This window comes from Epinephelus fuscoguttatus, linkage group LG11, assembly GCF_011397635.1.
Source record: "Epinephelus fuscoguttatus linkage group LG11, E.fuscoguttatus.final_Chr_v1".
Classification (NCBI taxonomy): Eukaryota; Metazoa; Chordata; class Actinopteri; order Perciformes; family Serranidae; genus Epinephelus; species Epinephelus fuscoguttatus.
This window is the reverse complement of record NC_064762.1, coordinates 32,410,033-32,431,457: the sequence shown is the minus strand read 5'-3', so window position 1 is coordinate 32,431,457 and position 21,425 is coordinate 32,410,033. Positions and strand designations below refer to the sequence as shown.

At 38.9% G+C, this 21,425-nt stretch overlaps 1 protein-coding gene across 1 annotated transcript in view; it reads left to right on the top strand.

Annotated features, from left to right (window-relative positions):
• LOC125897526 (interphotoreceptor matrix proteoglycan 2-like) overlaps positions 1-21,335 on the top strand; it is a 70,083-nt gene extending 48,748 nt beyond the window's left edge. Inside the window, exons 14-17 of the mRNA XM_049590922.1 lie at positions 5,728-5,947; positions 9,882-10,089; positions 17,123-17,205; positions 20,433-21,335. Of these exons, the coding sequence (XP_049446879.1) occupies positions 5,728-5,947; positions 9,882-10,089; positions 17,123-17,162 (468 nt within the window). The 3' untranslated portion in view covers positions 17,163-17,205; positions 20,433-21,335. The remainder of the gene's footprint in view (positions 1-5,727; positions 5,948-9,881; positions 10,090-17,122; positions 17,206-20,432) is intronic.
• The last annotated feature ends 90 nt before the right edge of the window (positions 21,336-21,425 follow it).

Below are 21,425 nucleotides of genomic sequence, written 5' to 3'. Positions count from 1 at the left end.
TTATGATATGTCAACAGATTCATTAGTTTTACAACTTGGTTAAGTAATTCTCGTGTTTTCCTCACTTGAATTAAAGGTCAAGAGTTGTAAAGACAGCTTTTAAATCATAGTAACATTTCTAAGAGGCAAACCTGCTCTTTGGCTGACTTAATCCTCAGTGAGCCGCAGTGTATCTGCAAAAGTGGTGAAAAAGATTAAAGTAGTGTCTTCAAGTGAAGCACTAGCAATGTCTTTTTGTGATTTGGGTGAACTATCCCTTTAAATCGGAAAGCTATAACATACCTGCACCTAAACTACACAATCCACTGATTTTATTATTTTAATAATGGATTTTAAGTCTATTATGCATCACATTTATAGAGGCCTCAACTAGTCTTCAGAAGAAATTTATTCTTTAAATCCACTTCACCTTTATTTTGGATTTGTTCTTAGGTAATAACAGAATCTATGCACACTTAAGAGCACACTGATGCACATTTGAGCACTGACATGTTTGTGCAAAATAATTGGTCGTTGAATTTTCTTCAGTTCTACAATTTAAATTACTATGATATTTTTTATCATGTATTGAATTTTTAATAATTATTTTCATTATTTTACAAAGCATTGTGGTCTTTTAAGATAAGCACCACACGAACAACTCAGTTTACATCACTATGTTAACTGGGAACCATGCCAATACTTTGGTGTTGTGCCATCCGGACAAAACATAAGCAAGTGCTGTCACACAGATATAAGGATCCTAAAATGCTTCCACACATGTCATTGTGAGATTTTATGCTTTCAGAATAACGGGCAGTTTGTCAAGATTGAGTGAAGATTCAAACATCAGGCAGCTGCATATTAGGGGATTAAATGTTAATAAATTCTAGTTTATTAAAGATGGTTATTTTTTTTCCAACACTTCACAGATATTCATGGCAATTTTTGCATGACAGCAGAAATAGGAAATTTATTTTGTAGCTGTTCTGTGTGTGTGTGTGTGTGTGTGTGTGTGTGTGTGTGTGTGTGTCTTGAAATGATAAATACATTCATAAGCAGTACTGGCGGTGACTGCCACTGATGTGATTATGTTGTTTACTGAAGAGATGTAGTTAAGTAGCACACTGCTCACTGAGACGACTAACGGTGGCTTCACTTTGTTTCAGTCACAAGTTTTCTTCACTTATTTCTTTTGTCATCAAGGCAAGGTCACTTTTTATTTTAAGGAGTCTTCACCTCAAACTAGACACCACGTCAACAAATTAGTATCTTTCAAAATCCAGTTAAACTCTCCAAAAGGCCTGCTGCATTTCTGCATAGCACACAATTAAACAGAAACACTCGACAGTTTTGTTTCTCTAATTCCCATATGGCCGTTCATAATTACCTCTATTGATGCAGTTAACAAAACGAAATGAAAAGTAAAATCTATTCAGAAAATGTAGGTCTCTTAAGGATTTGGAGCATTTTTTTACGAGGCAATATATAGTCCTGAGCCAATATATTCTATTCATGTGATAATTACTGTGTGTCTCAGCATTTGAATTAATTTTTCACTGCTGTCAGCGATAAACAGCAGCACACCCGAGGACATGGAGAAAGAGCAGGTGACTAAAAGGATGCTAGTTTGATTCCTCAGATCTAACAAAGAAACGTTTCGTAAAGCTTCTCTTGTGGTCTCAAACCTAATTTATGTTAGAGCACTTGACAGAATTGATGTTTTTAAGACAGGAAAAAAGTGTTGCTCGACACTTGTCTTTCATGTTGGGCAGATGGAGAATTTTGCAACGACCCAAAAAATGTTATATTTTGTCTCACAATGTGATTGGTAGTGATACTGTCAATGCCATGGAGATAGCAGTTATAAATCCACACTTTCACCGAAGCATGAATTGAAAATGTCGCACTGCTCTTTAATTTCCGTCAAGCTACACTTTTCAAAAGTGTCGAGAGCCCAATCATAAATCGGCCTTTATTGCTCATGAGCAAGGCATCTACCTGTCATCTACATTGGAAAGTGACATTCATCAAGCTCATTAGCTCAGTTACAAATGGAGCAGTATGTTTATTCAAGCAATGCATTTGTACCAAGGACTCCTGTCTCAAATGTCAAATCATTGCTCTTCTGTGGGATGATTTATATGTCACCATGCAGTTCAATAAAAGTGAATGGTGACAGGAGGGCTACCTTCAATTTAAACTCTTCAGTTCTCCATCAAGGCAGTTTGCTGTTGGTCAACAGGGTTAATGTGCGTAAGACCTCACCAAAGTTGAACTTTGCATGAAACATTTGCACAGATTTTCCACATCCCCCTGAGTGAATACAGTGATCGCACAGATTCTACTGAAATATCACCTATTTAAATGCTGGTGCTGTTGATGTTGTGAAACATTGACAGGTCGCAGTCTGTGAACAGGGATTTTTTTGTAGACTTTCTATCAACATTAAACTCTATTTTGTATTGTTATGGTATAATGGGATGTTGTTTTATGTGTCCTTCATGAGGTTATGTTTTTCATTTTCCAACAGATGTAAAGTAGTAACGGTCCTAATAACAAAAACAGCATTACACTGATGGAAAAAGCAAAAAAGTAGAAATGAGCACTGAAATAAAATTGTATTTCTGTTGAAAAGAGAAACTCAGAAAAGCAGAGTAGTAAGTATAACATAACTGTTATTGCATTAGTGGAGTAACTACTGTGGAAATGTACATTATACTAGTTTACCATATTAGCCATGGTATTAATGCAGTTCCTCCCCTCCTCTTTATTTTATACTTGGCCTATCTTTGTTAATGCTGGTGATTATTGCACTTTATTCAAGAAAACATGGTGAAGAAATAATATATTTTACATGGAAATATTCTGTTATGTTGTTCTTTGTATGTACCTTGCTATACTATTACTTACACACCATTACTCAATACTATTACTCTGATTCAGATTATTTGAATATTTGTTTCTACATTTTCTGTGTGTGTCGTGGTGGCTGCTACTGTGTTGTATAATGACAACAAAGCTAAAACGTGAAATGAATTGAAAGCAGATATTGCCAGGGCATCACTGTCTTATACTGGAGTCTGGGACACGATATAAAGGTGGGTGAGTGAAGTCCCAATGAACACTTAGGCACTTAGTCAGTTTGATCCACAAAAGTAGCCTAACGTACAGCTGGGTAATTAAAAACAGACAGCAGGGCACATGTGCACACCGAAGGGTCCGATCATGATGATGTGAATCGTATGTTATGGTCAGTGGTAGAGGAAGTATTCAGATCCTTAAGAAAAACTACTAATATACCACAAAAATGGTATTCATCAGTGAGTGGAATTTCAACTTTATTTATATGGCACTTTTCATACGACAATAACACAAAGTGCCTCACAGAGGTTAAAAACAACAAAGATCCAAAACAGAAAACAAAAAAAAAAAAAAAGAGGGAAAACCCAACCCTCCCACCACACATAGAGATACATAAATATACGCATACACACACACACACACACACACACACACACACTCTAGCTATCACTAAAGAGACATGGCTGAGCACCGAGACCCGAGTCAAAGGAAAAAGCCACCTCTGGGGGCCGTCCACACCGAGGTGCAGTGCCCTTCAGCCACCCAGGTCAGAGCGGTCTCCCGACAGCACCCCCATCAGGAGACCAGGAACAACTCTCAGTGTGGTAGGCCCCCATGAGGAAACACTGCAGCTAAAAACTGAGGGACTAAAACAGTAGGATAGGATAAAAGGTATAAAAAGAACCAAATAAACAAAAAGCTATTTAGCTCATAAAATTGAGTCAATAGCTAGGTAAGAATGATCTAAAACAGAGACATAAAATGCATCAAAACTAAAAACTATAGGCTAACTAAAATAAAAAAAGCTAAAGGTTAAATGAGATAAGAACGTAAGAAGAGGAAGGGTAAGAACATAAAAAAAAAAAATAGATAATAGATGGATAAATCGGTTATAAAAGGAATTTAAAATAGATAGATAAATAAAGAGATCAGTTAAAAGCCTGATTTAAAAAGATGAGTCTTGAGCCTCTTTTTAAAAACATCAACAGCCTCTGCAGCCCTGAGGTTCTCCGGCAGGCTGTTCCACAATCGGGGGCCATAATAACTAAATGCCACCTCCCCGTGTGTTTTAGTCCTAACTTGTGGTATGGTTAAAAGGCCTGTGCCGGAGGACCTCAGGCTCCGCAAGGATTGATATGGTAAAAGCAGGTCAGATAAATAAGAAGGCCCAAGACCGTTAAGACATTTAAAAATTAATCAAAGAACCTTAAAATCGATCCTGAAACACACGGGGAGCCAATGCAGAGATTTTAAAACTGGCGAAATGTGCTCCCACCCTCTGGTCCTCGTCAGCACTCGTGCAGCTGAATTCTGTAATAATTGTAGATTTGAGATACTCTTTTTGGGAAGACCAGAGAGCAGGGCATTACAATAATCTAACCTACAGGAGATAAAAGCATGCATCAGCACCTCCGTGCTGGCCTGAGAGAGAAATGGGTGGAGTCTGGCTATATTCTTAAGGTGGTAGAAACCTGCCTTTGTTATATTTTTAATATGTGGAATAAAACAGAGCTCAGAGTCAAAAATCACACCTAGATTTTTTTTACAGATTGTGTTGGTTTAAAATCCTGTAGTTTTGGTAAAAGTTTCTCTCTCTGGCCTTCAGGACCAATGACTAAGAGCTGTTTTGTCCTGGTTGAGCTGTAGGAAATTCACTGCCATCCATGACTTGATATCTAAAATGAAGTTAAAAAGGGCATCAATTGGCCCTGTGTCATCAGGAGACACGGCGATGTACAGTTGCGTATCATCAGCATAACTATAAAAGCTGATGCCGTGCCTCCTGATGACGTCCCCCAGGGCAAGCATGTAGAGATTAAAAAGAGTTGGACCTAAAATTGACCCCTGGGGGACCCCACACTTTATCTCATGGGTTCCTGAGGAACATGTATCCATACTTACAAAGAAATGTCGATCAGTAAGGTAAGAGATGAACCAGTTATAAACAGTTAAAAACAGTACCAGAGAGGCCGATCAGGTGCCTCAGTCTATTTAATAAAACGTGATAGTCAACTGTATCGAAGGCGGCGGTTATATCCAGTAAAACCAAGACTGTGAGTTTATGGTTATCTAAATTGCACCTGATGTCATTTAAAATCTTTAAAAGGGCTGTCTCGGTGCTGTGGCTCATCCTAAAACCAGACTGATACTTCTCTAAAGTGTTATTTGTATTTAAAAAATCATTTACTTGGGTAAAAACCAGTTTTTCTAAAATTTTGCTTAAAAATGGTAAGGAATTTATAATTAAAGATCTTAATCACCCCCAAACTGCATTTACATGTTTTTCTCCTCCCTTTTTCTTGTTTTTCCTCAGTGCAGCACTTTTGTTTCATGGTGTTTCTGGTATTCTGAAAGGTTTTGTAATTTCTGCAGGATTCAGTCAGGATGGGGGAATCTGTAATTTTTCGAAAATGGTGTAATTTTCTCCTAATGTCTTCCTTGTGTGAATGAGTTCTGCAGCTTCTCATGCATAACAGATGAGGTGATTTGATAAATGTAACCAAACACTCGGCCATTAATATCAAATTAACTGTCAAATGTTTAACAGCTTTTTTCCTCTGAGGGATACTCGGTCTGCCACAATGCCTCAGAGACATTCAGGAGCTGTTTCAGAATGACAGAAATGGTCTACAAAGTGATGTTCCGCTCTGCTTCTGCCAACAGCTCATGCCGTACTTGCAGGCAAACCTGACAGGCTTCAAAAAACTGGAGATTCTTAACTTCAGGAAGGGCAGCGTGGTTGTCAACAGCAAAATGAAGTTTGCAAAGTCGGTGCCGTACAACATCACCAGGGCCGTCCACTGCGTCCTGGAGGAGTTCTGCTCCGCCGCCTATAAGAACCTGCACATCCAGATTGACACCCACTCTCTGGATGTTGAACCAGGTACATATACAAACAGTTGTAAAAAATCTTCAAACAGCCTCAATTTTCAGAACGAGAATATAAAATGTTGCAATAAATAGCAAAAATGTCGTTATTTTACTGCAATAATCATATAAAACCCACAATGTTATAAAATCTTTTTTACAGGTAACAAATTTTTTGAAAGTTTCTTCAGCAAACCTCTCTGTATATGTCTTTGTTAAATTTTATTTTAATGTCATAAGACTTAAATTAAAGGGAATTCTGCCACTTTTTGCTTCAATGTCCAAGTGAATGTTGATGGTAAATGTAGTCAATTGAAGCAGATGGTTCCTCAGTGTGTGCTATAATGAGAGAGAGAGCCGTCCCAGCAGTTCCTGCTTTGTTGGCCAAAACATTGAATAGCTCAGGTTTAAAAGTTGGACCTATGCTTTAGAAACACTGAGGCTTTGTAGTCTGAAACAGTGTGATCCAGGATGCAACAACTCTTTATTTTTTTCCATAATGTCAGCAGCAGTGCATTACAGCTTCACTCCTTTTGGTTTTAACCTTTCACAATAAAAGCCCAATTGAAATTATTTGCAGCATTTTGCTAGTAGGCATCTCAAAAAAGAAAAGCTTACAATAGTGTTTAGTGACAAAAATACTCCCTCAGTGGTCACCTGCCCTCTTGACCCTGCTTGTTGCCTTTTTCAGGTTATCTACAGGATCCTGAAAGAGGTCTCCAGTACATCTTTGTCTAAATTAGGTTCAAACTTTTATGCATGTTAACACACACACGGGCTGTCCCAGGGGTCTCCCACTGTCAGTGACAGCAGCAAACAAAAACTGCCCACGCTGAAATTCATTGCAGCAGAATGATTCAGTCTCTGTTGGCATCGGAAGGCAATTTGGTGTTTGCTCTCGGAAGCTCAGGCTCTAAAAGGCCCTCGCCGGCCCTATCCTCTTGCATGTAACGCAGTCCCAGCCTCGGCTTCTCTCTGCTCCATTTCTTTGGCCATATACTTGAAAAAATACAGCTGAATATCTGATTCAGCCAAAACACTGTAAAATGTGATCTTACCCATACCATCCTCTGCACTCATATTTTTAGATGCCATTTTCGCTGTTCAAAACAACTTGTTGTTGTGAAGAGTTCTGTTTTTGAGCAGCATCTAGAGCATGCCCCCCAGCTACTCTGAGGCATAATCCAACCTGTAGTTCTTCCTTGCCTCCAACTGTGTCACTGTCATGTCAAATGACGCCACTGGATGCAGGAAGAACAACAGATTTGCAGCTGTGAGCTCCGCTTCCTCTGTTAATATACTGTGCACTGAGGGATTTATTGCTTCTGTCATCAACACTGATTGGACATCCTCATAAAAAGAGTATTTTCCCTATAAATACAGAATGAGTGGGATTTTCCTAAGAAACGCTGTATAGACTTATACAAAAATAATCCTTAATCATCACTTATGACCCACTAAAAAACCAGCGGGTCAATACACTGTGTGCAGCTCTACAGTGAAAATAGATTTAACCCTTTGTAAATAGTGAAATTTGCTGTAAAGTTGGGAAATTTGGACAAAAATTGCAAGGTTGTGCAGAATTTACATGAATTGGCTGAATTTGTATTAATTGTGATCGCAACATCAGGAAAACCTGGAGGGACTGATTCTGGTGAATGTTTATGCCCCAATTTGTGCATTTTCTGTGTGGATGTACGGTGTGAATGTCTTTAATTTTGACAAAGTAAAAGTTCTCTGCTACTTTCATGTTTTTATACAGGGGAGGGGCACATGATTTGTCCCCTGCAATCCCCTTGAAATTTCCTTCAAAAAAGTTCCTCATTCATTTTACAGCTGCAGCAAAGTGATGTCCTTATGATATCTTTTTATGCGTATGATAAACCCAAAGCAGCATTTCATTTTAAGTCCCATTGTTGTATCAGCAGTGCTTCTTTATGTGGATCTCATCCTTAATAAGCTTTGTATTGTAATATTCTCCACAGATGAGATGCACGCGGAGAGCAGAGATCACAAACACATTCAAATAGACTTAGTAATTATGTCTATATGTCAAATCCACCGATACACAGTGGGATTGTACAGAACATTATAGGGCAGGAATAATAGTAATGAAGATGAGAAGTGAGAGGCAGAGAGAAGTGCTGCTGCAACATCTTTTGCCTCGGAGGCGGCAGATCATATTTTTGCTGAAACAATTCGTATAATTGGTCTATGGTGATAAAATACACTCAATACTGTATCTTGCACCCAGCCATAAATGCCTTATGCTTGTACTCATATTAATATAGTAAAACTTTTCCATTAAAAATAAAAGTCTATCATTCAGGTATATTCAGAAATTATCTATTAAGGTATGCACAGTGCCTCCTTTAAGGTGTTATTATTAAAGGCAGAAATATACATCAGTGAGCTGATATGTTTGCTGGAAAGTAACAAGAAATTGCAATACAGAAATGCCAAAGACGTGTTTGTTTATTAATTTAAAGTTTTATTGGTGTACTGGGCAGTACATAGTAGAGTAGAGGAAACACTATTGACCCAGAGGGGAAATTTGCCTTTGGCACAATGCTACAGTGTGTTGCTTCACATAAGAAAACATCAGACAAAGTGAAAACATCTTAAAAAATAAGAGACATTTGACATCAGCACAGCAGCTTTAAAAACAACCTGTAAGAATGAAAGTACTAAGTACTACAGTGCTTGTGTACGTTTTGCACTAAAATGTAGCAGTGGAGTTCAGCAGCTCGATGCAGGATGGAACAAACAGTAGCTCCAAGCAGTTTGATTTGCTCTTTGGCACACGGAGTCTTCTTTTAATGGCAGAGATTTGTATTTAGAGAAGAGGGGATGTTGAGAATAGAGATCTCCATGGATCTAAGATGACAGACCCCAACCCTACTGGACTTGGGGAATTAATTCTGAGATTCCTAAGAGATTCCTGAGATTCCAGTTGGACCTAATAATTTAAAAAGAATATAATTACCCAACCCGTTTTTGCCAGAGATATTACAGACGTGACCCAGTGCATGTCCGTGAGGAGAGAGAGAGAGAGAGAGAGAGAGAGAGAGAGAGAGAGTTTTATTTATGGGGCAAACCCAGTAATTAAAATTGGTACTAAAATGCTGTTTCACTGCTAACATCCTTTATCATGTAAGACACATCATATTGTTATTACCCATCTTACTGAACATAATGTTTAATAATGTTTCAGGTGTCTATTTTTATTTTATTTCTGTTGTCACTTGTTTTGTTGTTGTGGTGATGTGGACTACTGTAACTCCCACCAGTGGAAAAAGTTCAAAATGTATCCAAGTTGTGAATGTTTTTGGGTTATCTGTCTTTTCTCCACTCGGCCTCCAACAAATTTTTTCACCTTACTTTAGCTCTTGTAATCTGATCCTAAGTCAGTTTGATTGTCATGCAAGTTACATACACTGAACCTGACCCAGCCCTATTGACCATAATAAAACATGAAACCCAAACCTATATAAGTCCAGGGTCAAGTCTCGAGTCCTTGGGTCTGGGTAGACCTGTAGTTGTGAGTCCACATTGATTTTATTGCTTGTTCTGTGACGGCCTGCTCGTATTCATTAACACAAACGGAGGCAGTGACATACAATATACATATTCATGCATACATCTGGATGTACTGTATGTATGTTTTACAATTAGACAGATATATACTGACCACGCGTTGTGGCATCACATTGTATACATTTCATCCATGAAACCCTCCACACATGCTAATTTCCCTGGAGTTTATCTGACGTTTAGTCTCGGAAGCCGTCCACGCCAGAGGCTAAATCTTACATTTCAATGCAGACCAGAAGCTGAGGATCTCATTAAAATCAAACACTCCTCAGCACCTCCTGGAGAGAGGAGGGTGGTTAGAGGGAGGAGCAGGCACACACTTCATGAATACTAATGTTTTCTTCCTCTTCTCGCAGCTGATCAGGCGGACCCCTGCAAGTTCCAGGCCTGTGATGAGTTCGCTCGCTGCGTGGTGAACAGCCGGACGAGGGAGGCTCAGTGTCTGTGTGAACCAGGCTTCCTGTCGGTGGATGGTCTGCCCTGTCAGAGTCTGTGTGTTCTGCAGCCTGACTACTGCCAAGGAGGGGACTGTCACATACTCCCTGGACACGGAGCTGTGTGCAGGTAAATAAGCACGCACAGGGCTTGTTAGGATGCTAGGTTTACATTCGTTATGATATAAGGTTGCTCCACCAACAGCCACAGCAAAATAGTCACCTGCAATCAGAGCTGATTAGAGGGTAAAAAATTCATTTTTGGGTTGCTGTAAAACCAATAATATAAATTGAGTATGAATCATAATAGGCAACAAAAGGTTTACTTTAGCCTCCATCAAGATCCACATGAAAGCTGCATTAATCAGTATTTTTATGTGGACAAATGATGGCATGTCATGTGAAAGGTGATGAACCCACAGAGAAGTCACCCTCAGCCCTACCAAGCATGTTAGCATCTTTCACCACAGTTTTGATTTTACAACACAGAAAGTTACTGATTTGATTTAGTCTCAAGGCTCTCATTACCCTCTGAGCCATTTACAGCAAACAAGTCCTGATAAAGCCACAGTATACTACCTGCTCAGCAGCAAATAGCAGATGGACACACTTAGCAACTAGCAATTACATGTAGTGGAGCATTTAGCAGCTAAAGAGACATAAATCATTTTTTCTGATGGAGCTTCTCATATCATTGAAACTAATCTGCCTGCATAAAATGTGATTTTTTTTTCTCTCTCCAACAGATATTGTTGTTCAGTGATTTTTTTTTGTGAAGGGTCACAATCATTACACAAGGATTCTAAACAGTTCTTTTCTTTAACTTTGAATTTCACTAGATAGAACCAGCCAAATGATGTACAGTATTCTGTACACTACCAAAACAAAACAATATTCGGCTAGTATTTAATGACAGTAACCTGAAGCCAGCACACAATGGATCAAGTTGTTTAATTTTGCTCTAGAAGTGCGGTGAGCTCCAATGAAAAGCTGAAAAATTCAAAGGCTTTTGTCATATGCCAGGCGTCAGCAGCAAAGTTAAAAGACTATCCACATTTAAAAAATATCGGCCCATTCATCAAAAGCTCATGTTGCTCAAAAGCTTAATTAGTACCGTGGTTCATTAACTGTGTGTCAGTTCACACGCAGATCTTTTGGTCCTCCTGAGATTTTATTAAATTGTGACACTTTAACTGAATTAGGAGTTATTGCCTGGACTGTTAATAAACTGCCTTATGGGAAGCTGCAGCATTTCTAAAACTGTGACTGACACTGTTATAAGTTTAGCTGACAGCCAACACCTGATAGTTAGTAATGCTGTTTGAAAGTGCCTAGGATTAGGCTACTTTTATTCTGTCATCTTTTTTCCTCGCGTAAGCAAATCCCATGAATAGACCAAAACCAACAAGGTGTTACTCTGTCTCTGAAATGATTAATTGACAAAATAATTAGCAGGTTCATTAGTGATACATAAATAGACAAATGATAGCTGGTTGCAGCCCTGAAGTGGACTCATAGCTTTAGAATAACCATTAAGTTATTGCACACATTGAAACACTGACATGAAGGACACATCTTTGCCTCAGGTGGCGTCAATATGTACCCCTTTGTACACAAAGCCTGCACATTCGTGACAGATACGACAGGCATCACATGCAACATATCAGTAGTAGTAGTAATACCATATGACATATGTCACACTGCTCAGAGGGGAAGCAACTCCTGGAAATCATTGTTTTCCCAATTTGCAGACATTTTTGACCACTGTTCTTCTTCTTTGAGTTAACCGCTAACTACTACAAGCTACTTTTTAAATCTCCCGCAGTGTATTGCACGTATAAAAATCATCAAAATCTCACACTCGTGCCGCCATTATCTCATCCTGCCAACTGTCACGTTTATACAGATACAGTTTTGGCGCTGTTACTACTTCCGTTCCTGGCTCAGAGGTGAGACAACTCTGTTCCCCCTTTCTGCAGCCTTACCTGTTATACAGAACTGTGAGGCATAATAGCAGCATGATATTTCCGCCACGAACAGGCAGTGTAAAAGGGGCCTGTTTTCATGTTCATATGTGCCTTTTTGTTTACTTTAAATTTAGCTGTGAGTTCAGTTGAACACAGAGTTCTGCACAGAAATAAACTAGTTTTATGTAATATGGAATTGGTGGTGCACTTGCATGTACTCTCTTTGTCCTTTTCTCTGTCTTCTGTTTGTCTCCTGTGTTTACACTCACATACAGACTAAACTGTCTCTTGAATCCATCCCTCACCACTGTAAATCAATGCTAAGTTGATTTTTAATGGCTAGAAGGTGTTTCTTTTATTAACTAGCAGCTCACAGTCGCTGCCTTTCTACTGCCAGAAAAATCTAATTTCAACCCTGTTAGACTTTAGCACTTCAGCTGCTGACACAGAGCACCTTGGAGAGTTTTCTATTGAAACAGTAATCTCGCATCATCTGAACCTTTGCAAAGATATTCTAAGATTACATTCCTATTATCTTTATCAGGCATGTTGTACCCTCAGACAAAGGAATTTCATTTTCTGAATTTCTGTTTAGCCTCTGGTCAGCAATGAGATGTTACTGAAACTACATGAACACCTCTGTGAGCTCCAATACAGCAACATCCATTGGTGGAAGAGGTGCTCAGATCTTTTACTTAGGTAGAAGTAATAATACCACAATGGAGAAAAACTCTGTTGCTAGTAAAAGTCTTGCATTTACAATTTTATTTCAGTAAACATACAACATTGTTAGCGTCAAAATTTAATTATAGTACCAAAATTAAAAGTATTCATAATACAGAATGACTCATTTCAAAGTATCATATTATTGGATTATAATTATTGAGGCATTACTTTTAATGTTGCAGCTGGTAAAGGTGGCGCTCATTTTAATTACTTCTTATATTATTGTGTAGCTTGTGAAATTCTCCCCAGGGATCAATTAGGTCTTATCATAATCTATAACAATAGGGATCATCACAATACAGTATATATGTTCTTTGCACAAAGATACAATATTTGCTAATATCACAAAGTCTGCCACAATACGATTTTGGTTTATTAAATTCTGGGGCCTTCAGTAGACGATATGAGCAAATATCCTCATGGTCTCTTTGTTGGCTGCTAACCATTGTCTGCCTGGCACTAGGCTGCTAGCACTGTTTTAAATTTTAGGAAAGAGGTGCGCTTGGACGGGAATGGAGACACAGACATGCCATGGAAGTTTCAACATAAAGGCCTATCCCAAAGATGTATCAATGTTTTCACTTGCATCAGTGATAGTAGATAGATAGATAGTAAATGTGGTCCTTTGAGAACTATAAATACGGACAGCAGCTTTAAACGGAATCTGCCCAGAAGTTTCCCAGATTACACTGTTGAGTTATTGTTTAGACAGAAGTTTTGGCTTGGGTGTGATACTTTCTGAAAGGTTATGGTGTCATTCAAATCTTGACAGTTCATTTTTGTTGTCTGTTTAATGTGGATGTTGTCTCATGATGGTGCTTTAGGAAAGGTCACTCCTGTAAATCATCATCATTTGAATCTCCCTCCAGCAACAGTGATGACTCAAAGAACATTTTTTCAATCTGGCTTAAATTTTGTTGAGATATTTTAGTTGTTTTGACAGTGAAAAAGTCATTTTTGTCCATATATTTTATATTTTTCAAGGGTTTATCCCAGAAGATTCATCCAGAATGACAAACTGAGTTCATAAAGAAAATAAACGATAATTATTTATCATAGGTACAGCAACGTACATATGTGTTTGGTCATTATAAAATAAAATGACACATCTTTTGCACATTTTGTACAGTTAAACTGGACAGAGCAGGTTTGTATACTGGTGGCTGCACATGACAAGAGTGGATTCTTTGCATGGTGATGATTGGAAATCACCTGAAGCAATGTGAGACATTTAATTTTCTGACATTTAGTCGATACAATTTGTGTGTGTGTGTGTGTGTATACTGGTGGAGGAGCTGAATACAGAGGTATTTTCTCTTCAAACTGGACCCTCTGGTTTTGTTCCATGTGGATAATTGATTCACTTCTACGTGTACAATCAGCAGAAAAGCTAAAGTTGGCTTCCTCTCATCTAAGGTAGCAGCAGCTTTTCTGTCTGGTCTGGGGGATTGAAGGGGTTCTCGGGGGATGCAGTCGACTTGGATTTGCCACCTGTCATTAACACTGAACCCTGTTTGGTCTAATCCTGTGTCCAGACTGGACAACAACAGGACAGAGAGGCAGAAAACAGCAGTAAACACTGAGCAGAATCCATAAGGTTAATACTGCAGAGCTGCATATTCCTTGTAATCTTATTTGGCTGCTTGACAACTCATAGAGCCAGTGGAAGAAGTAAGAAATCATTTCTGTGTGAGATAAAGGCTTGTTAATCAAAAAAATACTGGAAGAACACTGAGGGGGGACCACGGAGATTCTTTATGTCCAAATTACAGTTGATTAGATTTTGTTCTGCACCTTGCTCTCCATGTGCCTCTGGTACTCCAGGTCATGCTTTTGTCCTGCAGCCACACACTTACCTGGCCTACCTACCAAGATTTGTTGTGGTTGGATTCCCGCCCAGGTTAGTGTTTGCGTAATAAACCGATTTCTTGTTGGCTGTGTGTGGGTGCAACACTGGATTCAAAGAGTGTCTACAGAGTAAATAGAGTTTACTGGCAGGCTTAATGTTTCTGTATGACCAGTAGGTGTTATCAGGTGGTAATCCTTGTTATATATTTGCTGCAAGTGTTTGTCATGCATCACAGAGGGATGTGTCTGATGCAGTTTGTGAGATAACGTATCCTTTCAAAAGCCCAGACTATTGTTTATTGTATCGTAAAGGTGACGTCACTATTTTTACCATCTTATATTAATACATATTGGTATTTTTATACTATGTCAGACTAACATGGAATTTGTTAAGTTTCTGCTGGGTTTTCTGGATTTAAGGTTTAAGGATGATTATTTTGGCTACAGTTAATATTCCAGCTTCACTGTCTGACAGTGTAAGTATGTACATATGTACATATGTAGGTATGTATGGATGTAGGCATGTATGCTCACTTGTTAAATATGTTTATATCATGACCTTTTTTCCAGCTTTTAATGAACATTATTTTCCATAAGCCCCTAGACCTTTTCTAGCCAAACCTCACAGTTCCATGAGCTGCTGTACTATGGAGGAGTTGGCTCAGTTGACTTTGGAGTACATTCTGTTAGCAGACAAAATCAAGTGACGATGAGATCTCATTTTGCTTCTCTTAAATTTACGTGGGAGCTGTGGTTTTTTTTTCTATGCTTACAGAGTAATTGTTCAACTTGCAAAAGTTTCAGTTTGTTTCAGCGAGTGCTGAAGTGGAGCTGATTTCTTTTTTTGTTTTCAGAAAGAAAGAAAAAGGAAGGAAATGCTGAGCGAGAAATTTTTCTGACTTGCAGAAGGTAGTGGGACAAAGGATGGACAGACGCTAGTTTTATCCCTAAAGTACTCTGTGAATTACGCCTGGGCCTCACGGTCTATGTAAGCATTGCATGTGCGTTGCAGAACCTCTTGTATTTTGTTTTTCAGTGGCCATGTTAACAGGTTAGAGCAACCACACTGCCCACATGAGCAGAGCTGCTCAGACACCGCCTTACTGCTTCTCTGCTATGGAAAAATCTAGAGAATAGGAGTCTTGGCTTTTTTTCCTGCATGATGTGCGTTTTTCATCAAAAACTGTGAAAATGGTCTTTTGATAAACATGTTGACATTGTGGCAGCATGGTTGGTATTGTTCCTCACAGCAAGGGATTTGAACCAGGGTTCCTGGTTCAAATCCCAGGGTGGGGGAGCCCTTCTGTGCGGAGTTTGCATGTTCTCCCCATGTCAGCGTGGGATTTCTCCGGGTGCTCCGGCTTCCTCCCACAATCCAAAGACTGCAATAGTCTGGTGACCTGTCCAGAGTGTACCCACCTCTTGTCCAGTGTCAGCTGACCCCCAACAGGATAAGCGGTTATGGAAAATGAATGAATTCTGACATTGTACCACATTTCACCACAGTTTCAATGCCTATTTCTGTTACAGACAACAAAACATATAATTCTCTTTAACTCAACACTTCCTGTTTCCATTTCAAAATAAAAGCCCTCTGACAATGTTTCTACGGACAGAACCCCCTTGTTTATTAACACAAGGCTTTTTATTGTGAAATATGTGCAGGACCTGTTATTGACAATGCAGTGGCTTACATGGCTTCATAAATTAGTGGAGAACCAGCTCTTAATTGTAGAAATACAGTACTCATATCAGTAACGCAGCGGCAGCGCTGTCAGTGTTAACAGCAGCACAGCAGTTCAGTAAAGTAGCTGTCACGCGCTGCTCACGCAGGCAGTGTGGCCCAGGCGTTACTCTCAGACCAATTTACTAAAGTAGGAGTTTCCTCTAACTCTACCAGCTTGTAGCTACTTTTAGTTCTTAAAGTGCTTTGTGAATATGGCTGCCAGTTTAAGTTGTTACAGAAATATAATCACATCCTCACTTGTGCTGCAGAGGAAGGAATCACCACACAGAGTGCTGACAGTGGAATTACATCCTGTGATCTGATATGATATGTGGGTTTCAGTATATGTCAAAATGTTCAACAGAAAGACACTAAGTGTGATCACCTGCTTGTTTTGTTGCAAATTTAAAGCAGGATACAAAAAAACATCCCCCACTGTCAAATAAAGATGTTGAATGTGTCTGAGGAGCTGAACGTCTGCTTGTTTTCCAGTGGTGCAGAACTGACTGCTTCATTATGTACAGATAAATCTGACTAGAAAACTTAAGAATCAGATGGGAACAGTGATCATATTTTAATCTCCACAACAGGCTCTGACATAAAAACAATAGCAATAAACATAAGTTATCTCAAGATAGCATCAAATGTATTTTGTGTATTTCCACCTGAGAAATATCAGCTGAATACATCTTTTACTCTAGTTCAGTGATGATTTGCTCTTTCTTTAAACACATTTGGAGAATGTGCAGGTCCACTGTGATATCTTCTCTATGAATCTCTTTTCTAGACACAAAGACTAGAAGAGTTTCAAGGCGGAGTCTCGCCTCAGCACATGTGCAGAGTTGCTGCAGCTGCAGTTTCATTTTCACACCTGGCTCATTTTTCTCTTTTTATAGATACAAAGACAGCTACTCTCTCCCAGGCCTGGCCAGTTAAGAAAAAATATCAGATTGGACGTCACCTGAGAATACTACAAAAGGTAAGAGGAGCTTGTTGCCGGGAGCAAGGTTGTTCTGGTGAAGTCCCACATGTGCAATCATGTGTTACTGCTGTAACAAAGATCATGCATGCTCGGCAAAATTTTAGTGTATAAATTAGCGCTGAATCAGGTGATAGCGTTACCTGATGATGCAGAGAAAATCCCACAGTGTGAGATTAAATCCAAACCTAAAAACAAATACTTGTGCACGCCATTATCTCACCGGGCTGTAATCCTTCCTGCCAGTCTGAACCCAAAGTGGTTTAGAGCTGCTGTGTGTTTAAGCAGACGCAGAGCTGAACAGTGACTAATTAAACCTCCCAAAGGATGGAGGAGGACTGAATGTCAAGACTGTTTTGTTGCAGAAGCGCAGGGATTTGTCCCGAGTCCACGTCTTACCTCGGGTTGATTGGTCTGCTCCTTTGTGATTCTCTTTTATTTTTCTTGTAGTAGCCACACAGGCTGTCCACCTTAAACACCAGCATCTTATCTTTGTCCTCTCCGCTCTGTTGGCTTAAGAAATTGACCCCATGAAAATTACAGCTGAAGAGGTGAACACTGTAAAAGAAATCACTGGAGCAGTTTGAGGGGTGAATGCAGCAGTTTAGATCCACATTTACAAGAAAATGAACATCAGTAACACTTTATTGTACAGGTCTGTGACTTCCTGGAAAGCACCATGTAATTTGGCACTAATTATAGCAAATTGGTGCACTTCTACTTAATTAATTCCAATTAATTGCTAGAGTTAAAAGCTACTGTAACCTCTAATCATTTAGTCAGTGCACTGCAGGTCAGTTGATCATGCACATTTGTTATTCAACACAGTTCAGGAACTTTGAGTGTAATGAGATGCTACAAGACTTTTTTATGACATACAACATATTCACTTTATTAATGACTTTTTATGGAAAACTATACTTTGACGTTTTAAGGCATATACTATGACTTTTAATGTCGTATTATATTATGACTTTTTGTAATGGTGTACTATACTATGACTTATTTATGACATATAGTACTTTGACTTTTTAAGACATAATCAATCGATCAATCAATCAATCAATTAATTTTATTTATAAAGCCCAATATCACAAATCACAATTTGCCTCACAGGGCTTTACAGCATATGACATCCTTCTGTCCTTTGGACCCTCACAGCAGATAAGGAAAAACTCCCCAAAAAACCCCTTTAACGGGGGAAAAAACGGTAGAAACCTCAGGAAGAGAAAGTGAGGAGGGATCCCTGTTCCAGGACGGGCAGACGTGCAGTAGATGTCGTACAGAACAGATCAACATGATAAATTAACAGTAATCCATATGACACAATGAGACAGAAAGAGAAACAGAGAGAGACAGAGAGATGCAGGACAGACGGTAATGACAGTAACTTACAACAACATTAAAGGGAAATTTCAGTTTATTTCAACCCGTCTCCTATCGTCCTAAATTTGGTTCAAGTGACTAGTGACGTACAGATAATAGTTAGCATGTTAGCTGTTAGCCTAGATACAGCCGTAGCGTCAGACCTGTTAAAACATAAGTGAACGGGCATACTTCAAGTGCAAAGTTAGCCCACTAAACAAGCTTTTTTTCCACAAAGACCGCCTCATATCGTTAGGATAAATGCCAGAGAACATATAGAAAACGACATGTAAACGTCTTGTCTTACCTTACCGGTGTGCTGCCGTGTTTGTTTACAATTTAGCTCTGCTTTCCAAAGCGCGGCCGAAATATCGCAAGAACAAGCAGCAATCTCATAGTGTGCCTGAACAAGCAGCAACAGCTGGAAGGCAGAACCGGATGGTTGCCTGAACGGAGGAGGAGGAGGAGAGAGAGAGAGAGAGGCGCAACAGGCAACGTTAGAGGACGAGAGAGGAGGAATGGCTGCCACAAGGCTGTGTAGCTCTGGAGATTGGTGGTGTAACGTTACCTGTGAATGCTGTGCCCCAGTGCCCACAGAAGAGGAATGCCTCTGTTGCAAGGAATGGGACCGGTTGCAGCCTTATTTTCAAGGTCTGGATGTGACCGAGGACGACACACCTCCACCTGGAGTAACGTTAGTATCCAGCTGGGCTTTATCTAGAGCTGGCGAGATATATTTCGGCCGCGCTTTGGAAAGCAGAGCTAGATGGTAAACAAACATGGCACCACACAGCCTGATAGCTGAAGGCTCTGGCTCCTGATCTACTTTTGGAGACTTTAGGGACCACGAGTAACCCTGCGTTCTCAGAGCGCAGTGTTCTGGTGGGATAATATGGCACTATGAGCTCTCTAAGATAAGACGGAGCTTGACCATTTAGAGCTTTATAAGTTAACAGTAGGATTTTAAATTCAATTCTGGATTTTACATGGTGCCAGTGCAGAGAAGCTAAAACAGGAGAGACTAATATACTATGACTTTTTATGACATACTATGCTATGACTCTTTTTCTTACTTTTGAATGGCATACTATACTATGATTTTTTTGACATACAATACTGTGACGTTTTTATGACTTTTGTATGAAATACTATATTATGACTTTTTCGACATTATATACTATGACTATTTTAATGACATACTATACTATGACGTTTTGTAATGGTGTACTATACTATGACTTTTTTTAGGACTTTTTTTATGACATGATACTATGACTATTTTATGACATACAATACTTTGACTTTTTAAAACATATTATGACTTTTTTAGTGGCATACAATACTTTTACTATTTTTTATGACATACAATACTGTGACTTTTTTATGACATACTATACTATGACAATTTAATTGCATACTATACTATGAATTTTTGTAATGGTGTACTATATTATGATTCTTTCTGACTTTTGAATGGCATACTATACTTTGGTTTTTTATGACATACTATGACTTTTTTAATTGGCAAACTATACTGTACTATGACTTTTTATAACATCCAATACTTTGACATTGTATGTCATACTATAGAATTACTTTTTAATGGCATACTGTGCTATGACTTTTTTTATAACATACAGTACTGTGACATATTTATTACTTCTTTATGGCATACTATACAATGACGTTTTTAATGGCATACTATATTATGACTTTTTTATGCCATACAATAATATGACATCCTCTATGAAATTCTGTGCCTGACTCTTCTGTCATATATCTGTCCCCATGGCTAATTAACTGTCTTTGACATGTTTAACTGGTGGAGTGCCCCTTAAACATTGTATGTTTTTCCCCTGCAGACTTGATGAAACAGGACTTGGCAGTAGGACCTCCAGACTCATTGCGGCCTCACAGTTAAAAATCAGTGACAATACAGAGCTGAAGAGCTTTCATGACAAACTGTTCGCCTCCAAACTCTGCAGAGCTTCAAGCTTCATATCAGAGGACGATCTCCTTTCAGGGTAAACAGACATTAAAGCCACTGTGGAATACTGTCAGATGGCCGTCGTCTGCAGCCACGAGCAGCAGGATGACAAAAAAGGAGGTCAGCACACGACTCTGCAGCATCAATAGGGTGGATATTGATCACCCTGGACTATTTTTGCACACATCAGCTGACTCTGTTTGTATTTGTGTAGCAAATAGTTTAAGAATACATAGGATCTGCTGCAAAAAGCTCTTAAATTTGGAAACTAAAAAAAGGAACCTCGGACCAGGGATCTGTATTTTTGTATTTGTTTAGCTCAATTAACACTGTAAAGACCTTCAGTACTGGATGCCCACATCATTTCACAGCTTAATACAAACATTCATGACCCTGTTGTAAACCTGAACCTCATAAGCTTGGAATGAAGATCAGGATCACTGTGGACAAGTTTCAGTAGTGACAAACAGGAGAATGCAGGTGATTTACTGGCCATCTACACCCATGGTTTCCAACCTTCTTTTTAGGTTATGACCCTTTTTAAAATCAAGCGATATTTGAAGCTGGTTGTAGTTCCAAGGTGATAGCTAAATTTTTGATCTGTAACATGATCACCTTTTTGTCATGTACAGTTCATGTAAATCTATCTACAGATTGCTGCTTTTGGGGGAAAACACACCAAACTGTAACTTGGACTTTTCTTATTTTAAATGTTTGTCATCTAAATGTTGGGTTTCACATTTAATAGTTGAAAATACAAACTGTGCTGAATAAGAAACCCTACTTTCTTCATTTTTTAAAAAACACATTCAGCTGATATTCAAGTTTCGTTTGACAGCAACATCATGACAGCAAACTGAAGTGAAAG